Source organism: Sesamum indicum, linkage group LG1 (genome assembly GCF_026168435.1).
Source record: "Sesamum indicum cultivar Baizhima isolate 11 linkage group LG1, ASM2616843v1, whole genome shotgun sequence".
NCBI lineage: Eukaryota > Viridiplantae > Streptophyta > Magnoliopsida > Lamiales > Pedaliaceae > Sesamum > Sesamum indicum.
The window spans coordinates 18061269-18083914 of NC_142657.1; the positions used below are offsets into that span (position 1 = coordinate 18061269).

At 36.1% G+C, this 22646-nt stretch overlaps 3 protein-coding genes across 3 annotated transcripts; 2 read left to right on the forward strand and 1 right to left on the reverse strand.

The window, feature by feature from the left end:
- Positions 1-5234: 5234 nt before the first annotated feature.
- Positions 5235-6509, forward strand: LOC105166323 (uncharacterized). The gene has a single exon (XM_011085631.3). It carries the CDS (start codon positions 5288-5290, stop codon positions 6206-6208), a length of 921 nt encoding a protein of 306 aa, XP_011083933.1. The 5' UTR covers positions 5235-5287; the 3' UTR covers positions 6209-6509.
- A 2235-nt stretch (positions 6510-8744) lies between these two features.
- Positions 8745-16821, forward strand: LOC105166329 (transcription factor GTE10). The gene is made up of 10 exons (XM_011085644.3): positions 8745-10721; positions 10807-10849; positions 10955-11113; positions 14844-14911; positions 15076-15136; positions 15220-15297; positions 15378-15493; positions 15580-15646; positions 15769-15899; positions 15987-16821. Exons 1-10 carry the CDS (start codon positions 9405-9407, stop codon positions 16260-16262), a joined length of 2316 nt encoding a protein of 771 aa, XP_011083946.1. The 5' UTR covers positions 8745-9404; the 3' UTR covers positions 16263-16821.
- A 2107-nt stretch (positions 16822-18928) lies between these two features.
- Positions 18929-20493, reverse strand: LOC105166988 (putative late blight resistance protein homolog R1B-16). Its single transcript, XM_088883243.1, has 3 exons — positions 20108-20493; positions 19455-20002; positions 18929-19388 (listed from the first exon to the last, which is right to left on the reverse strand). The coding sequence occupies exons 1-3, from the start codon at positions 20476-20478 to the stop codon at positions 19093-19095; spliced, it is 1215 nt and encodes a 404-aa protein (XP_088739369.1). The 5' UTR covers positions 20479-20493; the 3' UTR covers positions 18929-19092.
- Between the last annotated feature and the right edge of the window lie 2153 nt (positions 20494-22646).

Consider the following 22646-nt stretch of genomic DNA (forward strand, 5'->3'; position numbering starts at 1 on the left):
CATCTATGAAAAAAATAACAATTTATCTCTCTGAAAATTTTAAAATGCTGCAATTTACCTTATGTATTTTTTTAAAATGAAGCAATTTATCTTCTTAGACGATGAGGTAAATTATTTTATTTTAAAAAAAATTTGAAGATAATCTATTAATAATTATCTCTGATATCTTCTTCTTCTTATTATTTACTATTAAATTGCTAATGCTATAATTGATTTATTATCAAAATAGTTCGAATAAATTTTTACTTACGTACTACAATATCATTTTCAACACCATGATTATATATAATTTATATTTTATTATTTGATTAATATCTATACTATATATTAAGGGTGATCACCTCTTGGTGTCTCTCTTATTCTTGGTATACTATTTTTCTTTTCTCTTTTTTTTCCCCACCTGCTAATTTTCACTTTTTCCCAATACTTGTAAAATCTATTTTTTAAGATTATTATTTATTTTTAGTTAATATGTTTTTTTTTATCTTTCTCTACCCTAAATATTATCTTTCAATGTTATTTATTTATTTTATCATAATTATTTTTATATTATTATTTTTCCAACAATAAAAAATAGTTAGTAAATAATATTTAATTATTTTAAATTTATTGTACACATGAATCGAATATATTATATACAACTAATTATATATAATCTAACTTATATATAATACGATCTTCAATATATGCAGTTGTAAATTAGAGCATGCCTTCAAAATTGTAAATTATTTCTACGAATATATACAAATTATCCATCATATCAATTTTCATGTCAATAGAAAAACTCAAATTTATAATTATTTTGGAGTAAATTACTTTGACACCTCCTTAAATTAAGTTCAAATACACAAATATACATCCTTTTTTTAGATTACAAATACACCCTTTTAGGGATATTAATTTAATGTATTCTAAAGAATATTTACGTAGAAAAATATCACTGAATAAGGGCATACGAGTACTTGGCAATTACAATTTTAAATTGTGTAATTAAGTTTCATTACAAGGATATTAATATAATTTAGTAATATTTTATTAAAAAGAATTCATTCTTACCAGCTTAAATCAGCAATGATCACTGTGCGTAGACGTGCAGTTGATTTCCAAGATGGGTTTAACGTTGTCGGGCTGAGAAATGAATCGCAGCCATTGATGTTAAGTGATAGGCCAATCAATCAGAGGGCTCAGCTGTCACTTTCAGTTGGCTAAAGGGGACACTTGTCTGACGGGTTTTCCATCATATGCTCATGTCAAACCCTATAATAATTTGCAACTACGTATCCACTTCTGGTTGGATGATCCATGTAATCTTACAAATTAATTATCTTCATGAGTATATATATATATATATATATATATAATTTGGCAGGTTTCCCGACAAAAATAAAGGTGATTTCCAGTTTGTTTGTGGCTTTGTTTTGGATAATTGGATGATTTAAGAAAAAAAATTGAGTTTTGAAACTTTTGAAGAGCCGATTAATGAATGATTGTAATTAATAATGTTTAGTATTATTGTTTTGATTTGGATAAAAGGACGAGATCGTTAAAATGTATCCCAAATGAAGTATGAAATATGAGAAAAGAAAAGACTGTTAGACTTGCTGTGAGGTTCCAAATTAAAATTCTCGATGCTTAAATTAGCTCGAGTCTAGATAAAACAAGTCAGATTGAAATATTTAATGTAGGTAAACTGTAATAAATGTATCTTAACATAAATGAAGCATAATAAAATCATTTTTATAGGGTCAAATGTGTCCACCTGCCTGCTTCGCGTGGCATCATTTTCAATTGGGTGGTCAAATAATCTACACTATGTTTGGATTCATGTTTTTGCATTTTTTAGACAAGATAAAACACACATAATTTTTGTTTTTGTATTTTTACATCTTATCTGTGTGTTTTTTTTTATTTTTTAACTTTCTATATAATATATATATATATATATAATATAAAAGAGACATGATTTGATAATAAACAGTGATTTTTGTCTCCCAAAAAATACAACATTAAACATACAATATTTATATATATACATATTTATATATAAAAATATATATAAAAGAATCCCAACATTAAACCTACTCCACTTATTTTAAAATATCTCAAAACGCAAATTCAAAACATTCTATTTATCTTCAACACACACTTACTTATCTTTATTTTTTGCTATCTATATCCAAAATACAAAAATAAAACATCCAGAATACAAAATAAAACATTCAAAATACTAAATAAAATATTTAAAACACAAATCCAAACATTACGCTAGGATCTTAATTTACACTTATTAGCCCGATCCGACCCAAAACCGATAGGCACGGATCTTATGGTATGTGGTAAATTTTTTTTTAAAAGAGGGGCATTTAAATCCTTGTGTTGATAAATATAATATACTCCAATCATGAAAAACTAGGAAAATAATGAAGATCAATGAAAATATTTTGTTTCTACCCACAATAAAGCTAAAAAAAGAGAAGAAAAACAAAGAAAATACAAAGTCCCATTCTTTATTTGATTCTGATTGATGTTATTCATGGACCCTGTCTTTCCATCCTTATTCCAAGAGCATCCCTAAAGACATTGGAACAACATTGCATCCCTTTATCAGCACAGATTCCAAAAGGGCCAATAGAAGTGAACTGCTTTTTACCATGTGCATCATCTTCTTCATCTCATTGGACCACATGTGTTCTTCCACTGCACATAGGAGGATCATCTCTCTGACATTCTTCAAATCTTTGCTTTCACTTGGAATTTTGCACCCACATTGTTAGAAAATGGGAATTCAATGCTCAAAAATATTTGGTGGCTGCTGTAATACCTGACTCATGAAATACCAAATGATGATTCTGACATTGTCACTCAAAATGTATACATTAAGTGTCCATTATTGTTGTTGTATTGTTCCAACAGAAATAACTAGTGATACACCCCATAAGAGATTTGATATTTTCTTATGAATGACAATTTGATGTTATTTCAGTAGACGATTGTAGAAAGTGTTAGCTATTGTTAAAAAATCATAATGAATATTTTGATCATAATTCAGAACGATGGCAAAATTTAAATTTTTAATTGATTTATTTATTTGCGGTTGATAGTATTGATTTATAATGATTTTTAAATTTTTAATATTTGCAATCCAAGGAGTAATATATTCATTTTCTTGTAATGATAATTATATATATTTTTTTATTCTTGTATCATCGTTGTAAATATGTCACTAATTGTTTAGAGCAACTAATTATATGACCACTTTTGGCATCCACTAATTTGGGATGATTCGATGCCCTTTTTGATTCTCTAAATATGGGGAGCAATGAAGTAAAGCATTAACGGGAACGTCACGTTAAAGAGTGATGAGAGGTTATCTTCGAGAATCTAATCAAAACAACAAGGGTTGGTCTGATTTAGGACAGCAATTGTGGTTTGTGGAGGTTGGAGGCCATGTGGTCCGAATCACAATTGGAACATTAATTGTCTGTGGAGAGCTCTAAATGTTTTGTTTGAGGATGCCATCATTAATGCTAAAAACTTTCTGCCAGGAATATACATATATATTATCTGGAGATTTTAATTGGGACTTAACTCGATCAAATTTAAATCAATTATATAGTAAGTGTAAGATATTTTTATGTGATTGATGTTTAGTTAAAAAAAAATGACCAATTACATAGCAAACATGATACACTTGTTCTATATTTGATTTAGTTTGAACAAATGTGATGCGGGTAGGAATTTTTCTCATCGTAGACTCCTTTTCCATCCATCACTTATGGTGACTTTGACCCAACAGGTCAGTATTCTTGAAATCACTACAAAACTCAATTATACTGACAAAGACATCTCCTGACCGTGTATAAGATCCGAAAAATTACAATTTTAATCTTATATTTATGATGTGGTATTTTTTGTTATTCATGAATTAATTTTTGCAATTTAACCTTGTAATTTTAGATTTTGGCAATTTTAATTATTTTAGCACTTGCACAATTATGATAGCACTAACTCATGTCCTTCTCCAAAATTGTCAATAATAATTATTGTGACTATGCTGTAACTATTCTTTGCATTAATTATAGTTAAAAATTATGATAAATACCTTTGTCACAACAAAAAATTATGATAAATATTTTAATCATAATTAAAACTATGATATATATTAATTAATTATAGTCAATATTTAAATTTTCACATTAATTTATTTGATCATAATCAGTAGCATTGATAATACTATAAAGTTTGAATCGCATTTGTTTGTAGCGCATGAAATAACGTTTTTTTTTTTTTTTTTGGTAGTGGATTTTGGTATTAGAAAAGGTTATATATCATCATTAGTTTTGTACTATTCTATTTATTTATTTTTGTTTTACTTCTCATTGATTTGAAAAATATCCATTTACTATTAAATAATTGAAATTCATATAATCAAAATAACATCATTCCATTTTTTTTTCTTTTGGGGAAAAGATGGATTAATATTAATTTCCCCAAATATGTATTCTCAAAGTGATTCTAATCTATTGTCAATTAAGTTATAAATGTAAAATGTTTAACAACATACCATTTTCACAATCAATTTTATTTACTTTGAGTTTATTTTTTAATTTAAAAATATTAATTTATTACATAGTAAAGTTTATAATAATAATATATTGGTTGTTTTAGAATTGTTAATGTATTTTTTAAAATTGTTTACTCCAATATAAATGAAAATGTATGGATCCAAACAGAGCCGTTACGGAACATCACACCACCATCAGAACAGCACATCAGAGAGATCCCATATCAACAAATCAACTCGACCGAACATCAACAACAATACCCTCGTCAAACCCTCATACCCAAACAGTCCTTCCCACCCACGTGGCGCAATCGTCCACCTTCACCTCCACTGCGTTCCCCTGTTCTTCTCGAATCCCGATCGACCACGTATCCCTTGTTCTGGAACTTCCACCGCCGTACACGAGGCCCCAGATACAACCCTACGTGCCCCTCTTCTGGCTCCCAGTCACTGCCACTCCCTCCATTCTCATTGGTTCTCCTCTGGGCCCCACTTTCCCCTCCTCTCATTGGCTGCTCCAGCCTTCTCTCACGTGGGTCCCTCCTCCTCCTATCGCCACGTACCACCCTCCACCAATCATCTCCCTGGCACGCGCCTCACCCTCGAACCTTTCCTCGCACGTGCCAACCCCTCTCCGCCCCCTGTATAAATCCAACTCCCCGGATTTTCTGCGTCTTCTGTGTAAAAGCTTCTCATCATCAAGAAACTTAAATCTATAGAAAAATGGACCAGAGGGGTGGGTGCTGTATAGCAAGGTACGCCGGGGGTGCGTATGATATGTCTAAGGTGGACCGTATAATGCTTAGGTTTCGTCCCATAGCTCCAAAACCAGCTTCCACCAACGGATCTCTTTCCGGTGGTGGAAGCAGCGGATCCACCACGCCGGAAAACAGCGGCCCGTCTGTTAAAACAGGCCGCGGTAAGAGAAGGCATGCGGCTAAAGATGGGAGTAATAGTACTGTGAACAAGCGGAATTGTAATAGCAGGAGAAGGAAGTCATCGCCGCAAAACACCGACTCCGGTGGATCTGTTTCCGGCGAAGAGAAGGTTGTTAAAACTCTGCCGTTACTGCCGGAGGTATCAGAGGTGAAGGAAAGTCCGAAGGTAGCGTCGAAGAAGAGTTTTCCTTTGTGGCTGAGCTTTGGAAATGGAGGAAGCGGTGGTGGGATGGTGGCTCCTGCGGCGGCTCGATCGGGTTTGGACGATCCAACGGCGCCGATGGGGCGGATGGTGGTGGTGGGGTCGTGGGTGAAGGTGGAATGCGTGACGGACACGTGGGTGGTGGGTTGTTATGGCTACGACGGAATAGGGCGTACGGACGAGGAGAGGGTGAGGAGTTTGGATCTGGACACGTGTCCGGGGTTCATATCCGACGGCCTGAACAGGGTAAGGTGGACGAATGCGGCGTACAGGAGGATGGTGGCGGGGGAAGGGGCCGGGGAGGGGGAGGTGGCGGCGTGGTTGGTGGTGGAGGAGGGGGTGAGCCTGCCGGTAGGATGCACGGCGTTCACGTGCAGGGTGAAGGTGGTTACGTGCGGGAAGGAGAAGAACCCTAAAACGGTGCCGTGCGACGTGTGGAGAATGGACTGTGGAGGGTTTGCATGGAGACTGGACACTACGGCTGCACTCTCTTTGGGTCGGTAATTAAGTAAATCAAGTGGATTAGGATCTAATTAATCGCTAATCAAAATCGTGCTAGTAGCAGCAGTACTACTTCTTCTGTTTAGCGACTACTGATGCAGAAGTCCCCTTAGAAATTGTAAATACTCCTTTTCCTTTCCTTCCCCCTATTTCCTATCCCTTTTTTTAATTTTTGCCCCAATTTTAGAACATGAAAGTATGCACCAATGCCAATTTCTCTTGAATTTATATGTTTTGAGTGACAAGAAAATAGTGATCAAATCCTGTTTTAGCATTAATAAATCTTTTTCATTTAATTACAGCAGTCGATTTTTACAAGGAGTGCTGCCCTACGTATTTAAAATATCTCACAAGCTCCTACGTCTCATGCCTCCAGAAACGTATATCTCCGACATCTTATAATTTTATGTCAAAATCTCACGAGGAGTGAAACTTTTTTTGGTTAAGCAGTAATTAATTATATGTATCGTTATATTAATATTTCGATAAATTGAGTCATAGATATCTATTAAAATTAAATAAATAAATTATAATAACTTAAATAAAGTGAGACGAATATTTTATGAAATTCGAACCCACAACCTCAAATTTATTCATGGAATTTTTGGTGTAGATTGAAGTGGGTAAGTGAAATGTATATAGTCCAATCTATTATTTATAATAATTCAAGATTGAATAATTGTGAAAAAGGTGTTCTTAATATTTATAATACTTAGCAGTCTGGAACACTTCATCCAGAAAATTACGAAATAATAATTTTAAAAAAATACTTTCGTGTAATTTAATTAAAATTAAATTTTATAAGATTTGGAGTCATAATCTGTAGTTGCAAGAATTTGAGAATGTGGATGAGGAAAGGTGCAGGCTTGGGGGAGATATTTTTAGTGCGTGAGTGTGTGAACAAAAGCAGTGAGAGCAGTAAATCAGAAAGCTGCAAAATTAATGTGTGTATGAGTATAAATAAGTAGGGAGTTGGCCAATGACGTCAAGTTTACGGGATGAAGTTGAAATTTCATGACTTTTAAAATTATGATTCGAACCTCATTCTGTACATGTAATATTGTACTTATACTTGAAATAATTAATTTATTTTGATTAATAATAATTTATTAATTTTATTTCAAGAAAAGATAATGAGTAGAGAGTTAGTGAAAATTTCTAATTTGAATTGAATTGAATTTATAATAAAAGTAATAAAAATATTTTTATTAGATCCAAAAAATAATTAATATATAATTGATTTATTTTGATATGTTCTGATTTAAAAAAGAAGTTTGGGAGAAGGGGAGATGGAGGATAGAAAGGTAGGTGTATTGAGACAGGTGGAGCATGAGTATGGTCACATGCATGCATGCTTGCTTCTCTTTCTTCTGAATTTTTTTTGTCATTTTCTCCTTTTCTTTTCTAAAAGAAGAATATATAATAGTACGACTACTTTGGCAGTTTTAAATATGGTCTTGTTTGATTTTGGTTTCACTCTCAGTTTTTAAATTTTTCAGTACTTTTAAATAAGGCTGTTGGGAAGATGTCTTAGAGCACTGCTCCTGCTTCTAAAACTTAATGAAAAAATAAGATAGCACTTTTGTTTGCTTTGCTTGTTTTATGAATAAATATAATATTATTTCAAACTAATTTTGATGTAAACAAAAATTACTATTCTTAAAACTACAAATTTGCTATACACAGAATTTTATTCAATGTGGAGATGAGAAAATAAATGAGTTTAGTTCATGTATTTATACCCACCATAAAACATTGCCCTGCAAATGCTTTAGAAAGAAACAACGACATATTTTTAACTCTAAATGATGCTTTGAACAATTTATTACATTGCAAAATTGGATTTAATCAGCTCAAAATAAAATAAACATACTTTGTTATTAAAAAACCTGATACAACTTTGTTTCACATGTGCGCGGTGGATTGATATAGTATTAGAGTTTGAAACAATTTCATCCTCGCCGCTTATTAGAATACAGTAATATATTGATTGATAAAATTAATCGAGTCTTGGACGCAAACAGACATAAGAGAACCTACCGATCGTCGTAATCTCTTTGAGTTTTGGGTTTCTCTTGGGCTGGGTCCGGTATGGAAGTTGATCTCTTGAAATGAATGTCCAATCAAGATCCATTAAGCTTAAATTGGGCCCAAATTCAACTTCTCTGACATTTGTTTTGCTACAGAAAATTAAAGAGGCCCAACATAAAGCCCAACTAAACAGCAATAGGTCCAACAGGAAAAACAAATTCAAACATGAAAAGCACATGAATTTCTCGTGGGTAAGAAGTCGATGCCACGCGTGCCCACCACGTGCTCCTTTGCCAATCATCACAACGCTACTAAATTATCCCATACTCGCGCTATTTTGGCGCCACGTGTGCGCATCTGACACGACGTCACCCAGACAGTACTCTCCAACCGTGTGATATGGATCCGTGATCGCGAAACTGGATTAATCTCCAGGCGTCCGATTTAACGGCTCGAAAATCGACGGTCAAAATCAAGGCAAGTCTCGCCTTTAAATAACCGTGATCCCTCGCAGCCCAGGCGCCTCAGCGAATCCTAAGCTCGTAAGTCCTCTCTCTTTCTCTCTCCTGTTTTTCTCTCTCTAAAAAACATGTAATATTTATTCATTCCTCTTTTGTTATCTATAGGATTATATATACAATTTCTAGAAATTTTCTTTTCTTCAATTTGTTTTAGCTTTTAGGGTTCGTTCGGACCCGGTGGGACCACCCCCTTCCAAGCCCTTACCCATCTTTCTGGATCCGAACAATTTCAATGGGGATGTTGTTTTCGTTCTTTTTTGATTCTAGGGTTTCGCTTCTGCGCTTCCGTCGATTTCTCGAATCAGATAAAAGATGTTAAATGTTCTTGAGTTGGATTTGTGGTTTGGTATTGCATGATTGTTCGGGATTGGGTTTTGATTGGATTTAGCTTTCGTCTGGTTTTTGAAATTGTTTGCTTGAATTTTATAAGTAATCTTGAGAAGGACAAATATAAATTGTAAATTGAAGTTGAGTAAGAAACGACAAGATTTATACGGACTACATTCTGGACATGACATATTGCATATATGGTACGAATTAAGGTGTCTCAGTTGAAAATTGTCTTGAAAGTTGGGCTTTTTAATGGTCAGAGCAGAAGTTTTTGGATAAGCAAGAGTTGATATGAGTACAATCTGGGAATTCAATTTATGGCACCTACTATCCCGATAGATTACACAGGGCACAGGGAATCGCGAAAGTTCTCAAAGACTGGGTCGGTGGTTATGATGGGGAAAACACGGAAAGTTTCCAAGGGTCACTCCACTGGGTTTGTACCAGATTATCGTCATGCAGTGGAGACAATGGCTGAATCAGAAGGTTTTGGGAGCTCTGGCCGGCTTGACACCGAGTTGGCTGCTTCGCAGGATTCTTGTATTCCTAGTACCAAACGCATTGGCTTGAATGTGGATGGATATGATAGGTCTGTTGTGCCCATTAGGTTCTTATCACTATCTAAGATGTCAACCTTGGAGAGGAGGGATTTAGAGGTGAGGTTGAGGAGTGAGCTTGAACAAGTCAGGAAACTTCAGAGGAAGATAGCTTCTTATACTTTAGATGCTGCAGATGTTTATAGTTTTCAAAATGGAGCAAAGAGACCTGCTACGGTTGAAAGCTTGCCAATGTCTACTAATGATGCGCCTACGGCGCCAGGAAAGAAAAAATGTACTTCTATAAGAAATGGGCCGCGCACTAAAGGCGGGCCTGTGGCAGCCAGGAGAAATGAATCAGTGAAGCAGGGCCCTCCACAGAGTACAAGTTTTGTTATGGTGATGAAACAGTGTGAGGCACTGTTAACTAGGCTGATGGCGCATCAGCATGCGTGGATCTTTAACGATCCGGTGGATATCGTAAGACATAATATACCAGATTACTTCAATGTAATTAAACATCCGATGGATTTGGGGACAGTAAAAAGTAAGTTACTTTCAAATCAGTATTCAAGTCCGGCGGAGTTTGCTTCGGATGTAAGACTCACGTTCAAAAATGCAATGACCTATAACCCCCCTGGACATGATGTTCATATTATGGCTGAGGTAATGAGTAAATACTTTGAAGTGAGGTGGAAACCAATTGAGAGGAAAATTCCACCAGCAGGAGATGAATCCACATCAAAGTCAAGTGTCATTATAGAACCTGAGAGTGCGTTTGTGCCTCCTTCCAGGAAGCAGAAAACTGTTTCCATGGAAAACAAGGTGAAGCAAGAAAGAGATAAGCGGGCAATGACTGACGTTGAGAAACAAAAACTGGGTGTGGAGTTGGAATCATTATTGGCGGAATTGCCTGACAATATAGTCAATTTTATGAAAGAGAGCACTCTAAATAGTAGTCAAGTCAGCGAGGATGAGATAGAAATTGACATTGACACTCTTAGCGATGATACACTATTCACCTTGCGGAAACTTTTGGATGATTATCTACTGGAGAAGCAGAAAAAACAAGCACCGCTGGAGCCCTGTGAAATTGAGGTACATTTATACAAGTGTTTAACGTGTCCGCACTAGTTTTATACTCCATATGTGAATAACTCTTATGCATGTATATATTTTGCAGATGCAAAAGGAATCAGGGTTTAGAAACCTCTCTAGCTGCAAAGGTAAATATTCTTTTGTGCTGATGAACTTGCATCTAGACTTTAGTGGGCATTGTACCTTGTTTGATTTTGACTTATATTTTTTCCCTTCCTCCAAACAATAATCAGACCATGAGCCAGCTGATGAGTATGTGGATATTGGTAGCGATGATCCTCCACCTATGTCCAGTTCTCCTCCAATAAAGATTGATAAGGATACTGGCCGAAAAAACAGTAATTGCACTAGTTCAAGAAGCTCCAGTAGTGAGTCAGGATCCTCATCCACGGGTTTGTCTATCATGAAACTCATACATTTTCTTCTCATTTGTTTCGCCTTAATTTTTATTTTTCCTGTTCTATATATTCTTATTAAGAAATATCTTGAGGACTTCATTTGACATTGAATCCTCTAGATTCAGAAAGAGAATGGCAAGAGACCAGTAAGAGATTGATTTCTGTTTTGTATGCGCTCAAGCCATGTAAGATTATTGGCCTGGATTTTAGCATAAGAAAGTAAAAGGGTAAATTTTTTGAGTAAATCTGTGAGTCTACGTGCATATTGCTCTATATTGTTTTAACAGTAACATATAAGCTTTCCAAATTTCATCCATGGAGATTGGTAATAATAAATTTGAAAACCTATGGAGTATTGAAGCTTCTGAATCTAGTTCCTCATTTCCAAATTATGTGTGGATTAAGGGTGTATTCCAATCTTAAGTTGCATACCACATCACTTCCTATCTCAGTTCTGAGCTGAGAGTTTTTGCCTCGCATATTTTAATGTTTCTCATATTTCTGTTGGTTTTTTCTGCAGACATTATTTCAGAATGTACATTTGTCTGCAGTACTATAATATTTGCCATCTATTATATTGTTTTGTTATGCATGTCCTGGAGAGTATCAATTGTTCAACTTTAGTACTTTACAAACTAGTACATGTAAATTTGAATATATAGTCCATGCTTTACCAAGTCTTTTAGGCTATATTTGGATTGATGGATTTGGATTTGAGAAAGGTTTTAGAAAAATGATTTCAAATGACTGCATATTAAAAGAATTTAAAATCTATAATGTTCAACAAAATATAGTTCAAATCAGAATCGAAGGATTTGATGCTTCAATATTAGAATTATCCAAATAAATTTAAAGCATATGTTATTAGGGATTTGAAATTCATATCAATCTAACTTTAACCTTAGAGATGGTAAGTTGTTTTGGTTGACTAGAGAAGGGAGCTCAGTGCTATACTTCTAGGGCTTGTTTGTTTGGTTTGCCATATTGTATTGAGAGATATCTCATGTGATAATACAGTTATGAAGCATGATAACATGTGAAAAATGGTAACCTTTATGAAGTTATTTCTATATTAACCCTGCAGTATGTGAATAGTTACAAAAGAAAATTCCTCTCATTATATATCGAATTGCAGTATTACTATAAAAATCTTGTCAAGTGTTTTTCTTTTTCTGGGGGTTCAAATTCATACAAGGCAAAAGATTTTTTTCGAATTTATTACAAGTACGCATATATATGACATTTTTCAAAAGGGTGGTTATGTTTCAAAAAAATAAAAGCATGCAAACATGTTTATATATGACATCGTATATGCTTTTCAATCTGGCATGAATTTGGTACCTGATTCACTTAATTTTTATATACGCTTTGCCACCTAATTTCGTACCTGAGGTATGTACTTGAGAAGGTAGTTGGTTCTGAAGAAAAGATACTGAATGGTGGTAGGTTGTGTGGAAAAGAGGGAGATAAGGGAGGAAGAGGGAGACCAATCAGCTTTGAGTGGGAAAAAAACACATGTGTTTTTGTCATCTAGTGGGCAATTAATGGGCATTAGGTCCCAAAATATTTTCCTGTAGAACCATTTCCACAAGATCGGGCTTTTAACCGATGAACCATACGTGTGATTATTCATGATAGGCAATCCTATCATGCATAACCCCACCAACCAAAAAGTGCCCTTACAGTTTATCACATTAAAGAGAATTCTACTCCTTTGTACACCAGCCCACTTTTCTGTACTTTTCCACCACATGCATATAAGCCCATCAGCACCAACATCGTTAATAAACCCATATCTGACTGGGAGGAGGTTTATTGACCTTTTTGTGGGGATTGTATATGTGTGTATAACTATTTTGCTGTGAGTTTGTGTAAATATATACATACCTGTAGCTTTTGTGCTATGGGGGAAATACATCTCTGTTGCTACTTGTGGCTCTACAAAGGTAGTTTCCAGCAGTGGTTTTAGGTGGTTGGGTAGTGGAAGGAGAGTTGCGGTGGTGATGGGGATGGCTTTTGAGGTTATATAAGAAGGAAGAATAATATGAATTTAGAAGAAAGCAAAACATAGAAAAAGGGGGGAGAATAAGAAAAAGAGTTTCTTGGTCTTTTGGTTCTTAATTACAAGCATAAGTTATTTTACTACCAGGCATGCTCTCGGTGTTTTTAATCTACTTTTCTAATTAACTTTCAAAAAAGATACCTGTTTCTACAATCAGTCACATTTGTCAAGATCACTCAAATTCAGCACTTCCGAAAAGCACGGGCTCGTGCAAACACTCCAAATGTACAGTTGTCCTTGTCTGCTAGAATTATCCTCATTCTCTTTTTTTCTCCTCTTCTGCTGTCTTCTTTTTCCGCTCTTTCCCTGTCCTTCTCTCTCGCAAATGTGCAGAAGCACAACACTTACCATCGTATGGCCCTTTGACTGAACTTCCGCTTTAAAAAGAGGCTGATCCAATGGCTCGTGAATTTGCCTCTTGACTTTTCCATCGTTGGATAGACAGAGCTGCTGTTCGAAAGATTGGTGGCAGCTTCATCCGATTTTTTCCTTAGATGATAGTCCTGGAGGCTGCATCACCTGTTGTGACACTTTAATATGATGCTTTCATGATTTTACAAAGAAATAAAATGAAATAATTTGGGAAGTGTCCCAAGGCTCTGTTCAAAAAGCTAAGTCCTGCATGCTACTTTCCGTTTCCTACTCCCAGTTGACAACAAGTGGCACTTTGCACAGACTGATTGATAGGTCCTTGATTTTCCCATTACTTTTTTCTTAAACAATAATTAGTTTTTTGTAACTGTTAATATAACCCTGCAAAATCTTGTGATGGACTTGGAGAGGTAAATTCTTAGATTTAAGCATTGCTAGAATATTTTGCAGTAAGCTTTGACGAGGTAGTACAGCCTCTTGTTGGTGCATGTTGATTGTTTTTCGTGTGATTAACTGCTGCATTTGGGTCTAGATAAGTGATACTCAGTGTGTATGTCACAATCATCAGCTTCGAAATTCGCCAGCACTTTCTTGAGTTCACATTTTTGTATTTGGCAAATAATCTTTAATTGCTTTATGGCTATGTTTGTTATCTTACATCATTGAATATGGGATGGCGCGATGGATGCTGTACTTTTTCCTTGTCAGCTATTTAAACCTACTTTTCTTGTCAATTTTCCATGGTAGTGGTTTAATTATGCCCTCTAGCATGTTACTTAGAGGAGATTGTTGTCTGCTACTCGACGACAACACCACATCTGGTTCTCTGTGGAGCTTATTTTTTGCCTTTTCCTATGCATTGAGATGACACATGGACTCAGCGGAAAGTGAATTGAAACCATTCACTTAGGTGGACATGCATAATAATCATGTTATGAAAAACATCATACCCATTCTTTTGATTTCTTTAAATTGGGAGAAGGATGCCATATGTTACTATGCACTTTTCTTTTTTCATTTTGCTTTTTCCCTTTTTTGTTTTCTTGTTTGCTTCATGTGATGGTTTCACTCTGGCTTGCTAAAGGCAGGTATATGCATAATTTACAAGCATGGTCATTCTGATTTTATTTGATCAAACAATCTACAGTGCTATCTTGCCTTTATTTACATTTATGCACTCTGAGAAACAGGACAAAAGAGATCTGTTGCCACCATGCATATATTGTGATCTACTTATTATTTGGTTTCTGTTTTACCCTGATGTTTGGTTTTCTATTTGCTCTGATACAGATTCTGAAAGTTCTTCCGCCAGTGAAGTTGACGGTGTCAAAAATTCAGTTCCTGCAAGTGTTGTGAATGTATGCTTTTATTTTGGCCTTTTCCCCCGTCTTTTTCTCTATCTCCTTTTTGTTTTTCATCTCTTTTTGGTTCATTGTTCTAGTCATGCCATAGAGGTTCAGTATCCTTTGAATTCCTTATTATATGTGATTCTTAAACCTATTTTGCCTTTCTGCGGTCTCAGAAAACTGTAGATACTAGAGTAGAACGGAAAGACAGTTGCCTTGGCGATCCAAATGTTGGAGGTGAGGCTCTTGTGAGTTTAGCAAGATAACTTTTTACTATATGTTCTTTTCCTTCTGAGGTTACTAATAGGTTATAATTGCAGACCCTTTGCATGGGAATGCTCAGGACAGTTCAGTGGCAAACTCTTACTCTATGGAGCCGCCCAACTGTCGCCAAGAGGGTAAGCAGTGATAACTATTGAAGAAAATGCGTGCTATTAAATGTGCAGCATAGTCTCACCATCATGCTGTAACATCTTAGGGGAGAGTGCTCCACCAGAAAGGCAAGTCTCCCCTGAAAAGCAATACCGTGCAGCTTTATTGAGAAGCCGATTTGCTGATATCATAATTAAAGCTCAAGAGAATACCATTGAAAAAGTATGCAACTTTTGATTTACAAGTGAAATTATGCATTCAACGTCTAATATGAAGTCGCATTGATTGTGGCATCTTAAAATTTTCAGGGAGGAAAACCAGATTCTGAGAAATTGAAGCTCGAGAAAGAGGAGCTTGAAAGGCGAAGAAGAGAAGGTTTGAGTTAAATGAAACTGTTTCATGTTTTGGCTAATTCTGTTAACTTGTGTGTACGAAGCTAGTGCATTGATTCCGTCACTTTCCCCTGCAATAATGGTATGAACTTAATGTATTATCAGAGAAAGCCCGATTACAAGCCGAGGCCAAAGCTGCAGAAGAGGCCAGAAAAAAGGCTGAAGTTGAAGCTGCAGCAGAAGCCAGAAGGAAAAGGGAACTTGAAAGGGAAGCCGCTCGCCAAGCTCTGCAGCAGGTAAAGTTACTGAATATCTTGGAATGGGAAAAACATAGTACGGGCACACTTATCCCACTCTTTACTCAAGCATTACAATCTCGACAGATGGAGAAGACTGTTGATATCAACGAGAATAGTCAGTTTATGGAAGATCTGGAGATGTTCAGGTCTGCTCCAGACGAGCACTTACACAGCTTCATAGAGGAGGCAAGCCCTGAAAACTCTCTGAAAGGTCTTGGTAGTTTCAAGTTTCGGGCAAATAGTAATCCATTGGAGCAACTTGGGTTGTACATGAAAAATGATGAGGAGGAGGAGGAAGAAGTCGAACCTCAAAGCATTCTCGATACTTCAAATGATCCTGAAGAAGGAGAGATTGATTGATCAATTACTTCCAATATCTAGGAAAAACTGCGAAGGAAATCTGAAGTTATCCCAATGTTTCCCAGAGATCTTTCCAGATTCAAGTCTGTCTTTCCTGTTCTTGGGAATCATTGGTGTTTTGCGAAGCTTGCTTTAAAGCTGATTGGACCATTGAACGGAATGAAGCTTCTACAGGAGTTGATGCTTATTTTTGGATGATTTTGGTTTCAGACTCAGGTGCAAAGCGTTCGTCTCTCTTGCCATCATTTTTTCCCGGGACATTTTTTCTTGAGGACGAGCCTAGCACAAAATTGGTTCGTGTGTCTGAGTATCAAACCTACTGCAATTCTTCAATTTCCTTATCCTTGTTTCTTTTCTTTTGTGTGGATAATTTTTCTTTACATCTGTAGAGATGGAAATAGAAATTAGATGGGAGTGAATGTGTAGCAAATGGCGGTAGAGGATTAGGAAAGCAGTTTTGTTGCATGTCGTGTATCAATTCAAGGAGCGCATGCGCACATAGTAAGAGTTGTAATGGAAATTCCATTCTCAATCTATTATTCCAAGTGTCTTAAGTTTCTATGGCTGCCTGCAATGGTAAATATGTTGAGTAGTCCAATATTGATAACCATATTCTTTTAGAAACCATTTTTGTGTATTCTTGACAGCAAAACTTAAGAATGCGACTAAATGCGCAAACCTACGGTACATGGAACCCAGTTAGATGTTCAAGAAAACTATGTTTAACTTGCGGGTTACACTTGTGAAGGCAAACCCAAGTCTCGTTGGGGAGGCAAGATCAAAACTTTGGGTTGAGATCCGGCTTTAGCATCGGCTTGTCTTTGGGGATCTCCTGTGACGTGAAAGTAGAGCAGCATAAGCCAAATCAATTACGTCTTCTTTAGGCAGACGCAGAATACCCAATGATTGAATTAAGAACATCGGATTGATATGGTGGTTTTGAGATGTGATAGAGCAACATCTGCACTCCCTTAATGAAATCAATTGCTTAAGACTGTTCTTAACTCCACAGCAATCATCTGCTAAGCCAATCTGATCTGAGAAGTGAGATTCAGTGATATCATCTGCTCGATATGCCAAGTCCCTGATTCTTCCTTCCAATCATTCAACTGTTTCTCCACCAGTCTGCGAATAATCCTCCAGAAAAGCTTGCAAGAAGATTAACTTTTCTTGGAGGGATTCCAACTGTTGCTCCTCACTTGGAGGAATACAACAATATCGATGATGATGGTTTACCTGCTCTAGTGTTTGAGCTAGAGAAACAAGAGCAGCATAAGCCATGTTTGATCTTCTGTGGAAACACAAACAAACAACTGACAATTTCAGAGTAACAATCTTTGCAGCTGTTCACTTTTAGCACAAAAGAAACTTTCCTTTTGAAGGTGACTAATTCTTAATGCAAATAAGTTGTTAAAGCATTTGCAAGGCAACTTGTAATATATTAATAAGTCAACCACTTGCATCCCCAGAAGTATTATATGGCTTTTGAAATATTTTGACCTTTTCGCACTTGCTAGATGGTCAAGTAAAAGAGTTGAGTAGGATGATGCACTAATTACCTTCTCGCACTAACACTTCCATATATCAACAGTTTTTCCACCACAAGATTCGCGGTCTATCTGACTTCATATCAGCATTACACAGAAAACAACAGAATAACATCATTCAAGACAATATAACCATACCATTCATACCAGCAGCTCATCAGTGCTTCAAGCAATACAGAGCCAGGCTTACCGCTCATTTCAAAGCTGTGAAAGGCAGCACGAAGATTGGAAATAATGTTCCATGGCATGCTAGAATAAGGCCAAGGGAAAATGTTCACCAACGCAGGCAATAAGATAAAATGACATAAAACCGAAAGAGAAAAGCCTTTGCATTCTCCTCTCACTAAGAATGGATACGAACTTGAAGGAGATTCTTTTATCGCCTTTTTCCAACAATGAATTTTCTTTTTTCTGTGATTCCCATATGTTGGTTCTAAGAAAGAACAATGATTTTCATTCTCCAGTTCAATAACAACTAGAAAACGATAATGTGTAACGAAAATACTATTAGGAAATCGCAACACTGAATCGAAAAATGAATTGCGAAATTTCCTTCATTTAGTTAACTGGTGCAATAACCATGGATTAAAGTTTCGTTTCAAACATAAGTTTCGAGTTAATAAATATTAGAAACTTTTTGGAAACGCTGTAGAAAAATTGTAAAATTAAAGAAACATATATAAGAGTCGTAAAAGTAAAATTAAAAATTTAACTTTCTCTTTTTAGTTCAACCTTATCTATTTTAATTTTCTATCATTTATGCTAACTAAAATAAATTATTTTCGTGTAGTATATGATTGTATATTCCGAGTTATTATTTGATGTAGTTTCTATATATTGAAACTAAACAATAATAATATAATTATCTATTTTTTTAGCTATGTGTTATATGATGCCTTCATATATTACCTTGCTACATTGGTATATACACATAACATTACCAATTTAGCATAATATTAAATCATTTATCATCAAATGAAATATTTGTACGTGACCTAAGAATTGATATATTTGTGGTTAAAAGTATAAAATAAATTATTTGTTAAAAAATTAGGAAAAATAAAAAGTTTCCGATGAAACTCAAAGATTTTGCAGGGAAATTAAGAAAAATGCGGTCTATTTATGAAAAATTTTCCGTAGCTCCAACGGAAACGTATGGAGAGTTTAAACCCATTGCGTGGAAGAATAAGGCTAAGGGAAAACGTTTCACTAAGAGAAGCTATATATATGAGAAAATGACATAAAACGTAAAGAGAAAGGCCATTGATGTCCTCTTCTTCACACTAAGAATGGATACGAACTTGAAGGAGATCGTTTCCCAGGCTTCTTTGTTCTTCTTGTATGAATACTGCTGAATCAGCAGCAGACTTGCTTCCTCCGTCTACCTCAATCAACTCAAGTGTTGGTATGTCCCCAATCTCACAAGGGATATCCTCTAGTTGTAGACACTGTTTGATGACCAGGCGCTCAAGACATGGGAAGTGAGTGCTTTCTACTGACCAACTTCTGAGATTTAACTTCTCCATCAGCAAGAATTTCAGCCTTTGGAATTCCCCATCACTGTATTCCCACTCTTCCCCTATAATGGCTATGTATCTTAATTTGAGTACTTCAAGATTTAACAACGAACGAATAACCGCCATACCTTGCCAAGGAAGTCTGCATTTGCTTAGAGTTAACTTCTTAAGCTTGGGTGGGAAAGCAAAGCTTGCAGGGAAAGGATCCACTTCACACATCAACATAAAGGTAAACATGAGATTCAGAGTTTCAAGTTGGCACAGATGGACCAGATTGTTGAGGCAATACTTTGCCCACTTTGCTGTGGACGCATCATCATAGTAAAGCTTCAACTTCTTTAAGTTCGGAATCATTTCAATGGTATTGCTTGTGAATCTGAAGTTGTCCACATAGAGTGTTTGCAGATTTTCTAGAACTTGCCCGCCACTTGGTGCAGCAGCCGAAGGAGTGTGTAACATGCTTCCTTGGAAAAAGATAAGATGCCTTAATTTTGGCATTTCCCATATCTGAAATGGTAGAACTAATATGCTATCACTTGTATCCCATCCGTATACACGTATCATTAAGGTCTGAAGAATCTTTAGTTTTGAAATTGATAAAGGGAGCAAGAGATTTTCCTGAGTTTGGAGTAAGTGAGAGCCAGAGCAAGAAATCTCAGATGAAATAGTTGTGTTATTTCAGTTGGGACAGAAGTTACAGGTGCTTCCAATACATCCAATACCCCTTAGTAATCTATAGCCTCGTAGAAAGGATAATGATTCAATGTAATGGCAAAAATACAACACAGAATGGATAGGCGAGGCACGGGCGTACTCATCCAGAAATTCATGAGAAATAACAGAGTGGATACTCAGACGATGCCGGTTTTGGATGCCTCTCACACAAGTGTTGACGACATGAAGAAATTCCTTTTCTTGAGCTTTCCGTATGCTCAAGTCCCTCAAGAGATCATGTAACCTGCAGAATCTAATTTTTCCATTGGATCTCTTCCGAGTGACCAAAAGAAGATTTCTTTTAACAAGATCTTCCACATACTCCTCTGCTAAATCTTCTAAGCTTTTAGGCCCATTCAGTCTTAGAAATCCTTCAGCTACCCATAACTTGGTGAGCTTGGAGACCGGAATGTTGTAATCCTCTGGAAAACCTCCCATGTAGAGGAAACATGCTTTGAGATGACACGGTAGTCGATCATAGCTTAAAGTCTATATCTTTGAGAAGTGTTCATCATTTGAGGCCACAGCTGCGCTTATATTTTCTACAATCTTCTCCCAATGATATGGGGTCCTGTCCACCTTTGCGAGAATTCCAGCAACCACAGCAATTGCAAGGGGAAGTCCGCCACAGCTTTGAGCAATATTTCTGCCAATTCTCTCTAATTCAGGTGGGCAACTTTGTTGTTCAAACACCTTGTCATGAAGTAGATTCCAGCTCCACTCCTCATCTAAGAAGCGCATCTGATGAAGTGAGCTTGAAGATGCATACACAGCCACATCAGATAGCCTGGTGGTTATCAAGACCCGACTTCCATTCTGGTCATCCGGAAAAAATCTCCTCACATCATCCCAAGTTTTTGTACTCCACATATCATCCATTACAATGAGATAAGTCCTACCCTTTAAAGTTTTGTAGACACACTCGGCTAGTTCTTCATCCATCATGTTACTTAAATCCGTAGTTTTTTGATCAGTCAAAGAAGCAACAAGAACTTTTGGCGTAGATGATAATCTTGAGATACAGTTGTCCACACACGAATATGAAAATGATACACAAGAAGTGAATCGTTGAAAATATTTGTAGCTAGAGTAGTCTTACCAATACCGCCCATCCCAACAATTGAAATAATCTGGAGTATAGACGATTCTCCACAGCGCCGAGCTTTTAACTCCAAGAGGTCCTCATTAAATCCCACCATCTTGTTCCCACATTTGGTGCTCCACCTGAGGAAGGAAAAGCTGAAGTGTAACTGCACTGCACATCTTCAACTGTGCAGCTGTTTTGGATGCTCATCACTTGTTTGACAACCGAATCAATTTGCTCCATCACTTTCTGCAAGTCTTCCTCATTCTCCTCAACATTTTGGAGCTCAATCTCCATGTAGTTCTCAGGTGATTTCAGTAAAGAAGCTGCACTTTTGATAGCAAAAATCAATAGCTTAAGGCCCTTTGTTACTCCACAGCAATCTTTTTGTGGGCAAACATGTTTTTCGTGGTATTCAATGATCTGATCTGAAAATTGGAATTCAATGATATCTTCTGCTCTATAGACGACGTCCCTGATTCTTCCTTCCAATCCTTCAACTGTTTCTCCACCGTTCTGTGAATAATCCACCAGAAAAGCTTGCAAGAAGCTCAACTTTTCTTGGAGAGATTCAAAGAGTTACTCCTCACAAATAAGAGGAATGCAACAATATTGATGATGATTCATTATCTGCTCCAGTGTTTGAGCAAGAGAAACAAGAGCAACGTAAGCCATTCCTGAATCCTGATCTTCTCCGAAAACACAAACACACAACTCAGAGTGATCAACAATTTTTGCAGCTATTGACTAATTATTTATGCAAATATAAGTTGGTTAAATATTTCAAAAGTCAACTTGCAATGTATGAACAGGCTAGCTCTTTGCATTCCCAACAAGTATTCCATCTGGGTTTTGAAATATTTTGGACTTTTTCCAGAAAGACGGAGAAAATAAAGCAACGCGTTTATGTGTTTTCATAATTATGTTTAGGAGTGGTAACAAGTCGAGCTCGACGAGCTCTTACAATTCACACTCGAGCTATTTTTTTATTTTTAATTTTTTTCATTATTATTAGATTAAATCACGAGAATCACCAAATTTTTACATAAATTATAAGTCATAATATAGATTAAGTTTTAATCGAAGAAATCTAGGGTTGAGAAGTTGTATGAGAAGATCTCCAATGGGTTGAATGATAGGATATTTTAGCAAAATGAAAGAGCAAACACACACGAATATGAAAATGATACACGACAAGTGAATCATTGAAAATATTGCTAGACAAAGTAGTCTTAGCAATACCGCCCGTGTGAAATAATTTGGAGATTCAATGTTTCTCCACAAAGCCGAGCTTTTAACTCCAAGGCATCATTGTCAAATCCCACCATCTTGTTTCCCTCATGTGGCGCTACTCTTGATGAAGCAGGAGCTGAAGAGTAACAGCATTGGACATCTTCAACTCGGCAGCTCTTTCAAATGCTCTTCACTCTGTTCAATGATCGAATCAATTCTGTCCATCACCTTCTGCAATCTACATTTTGAAGCTCAATCTCCATGTACCTCCCACAAGATTTTAATCAAG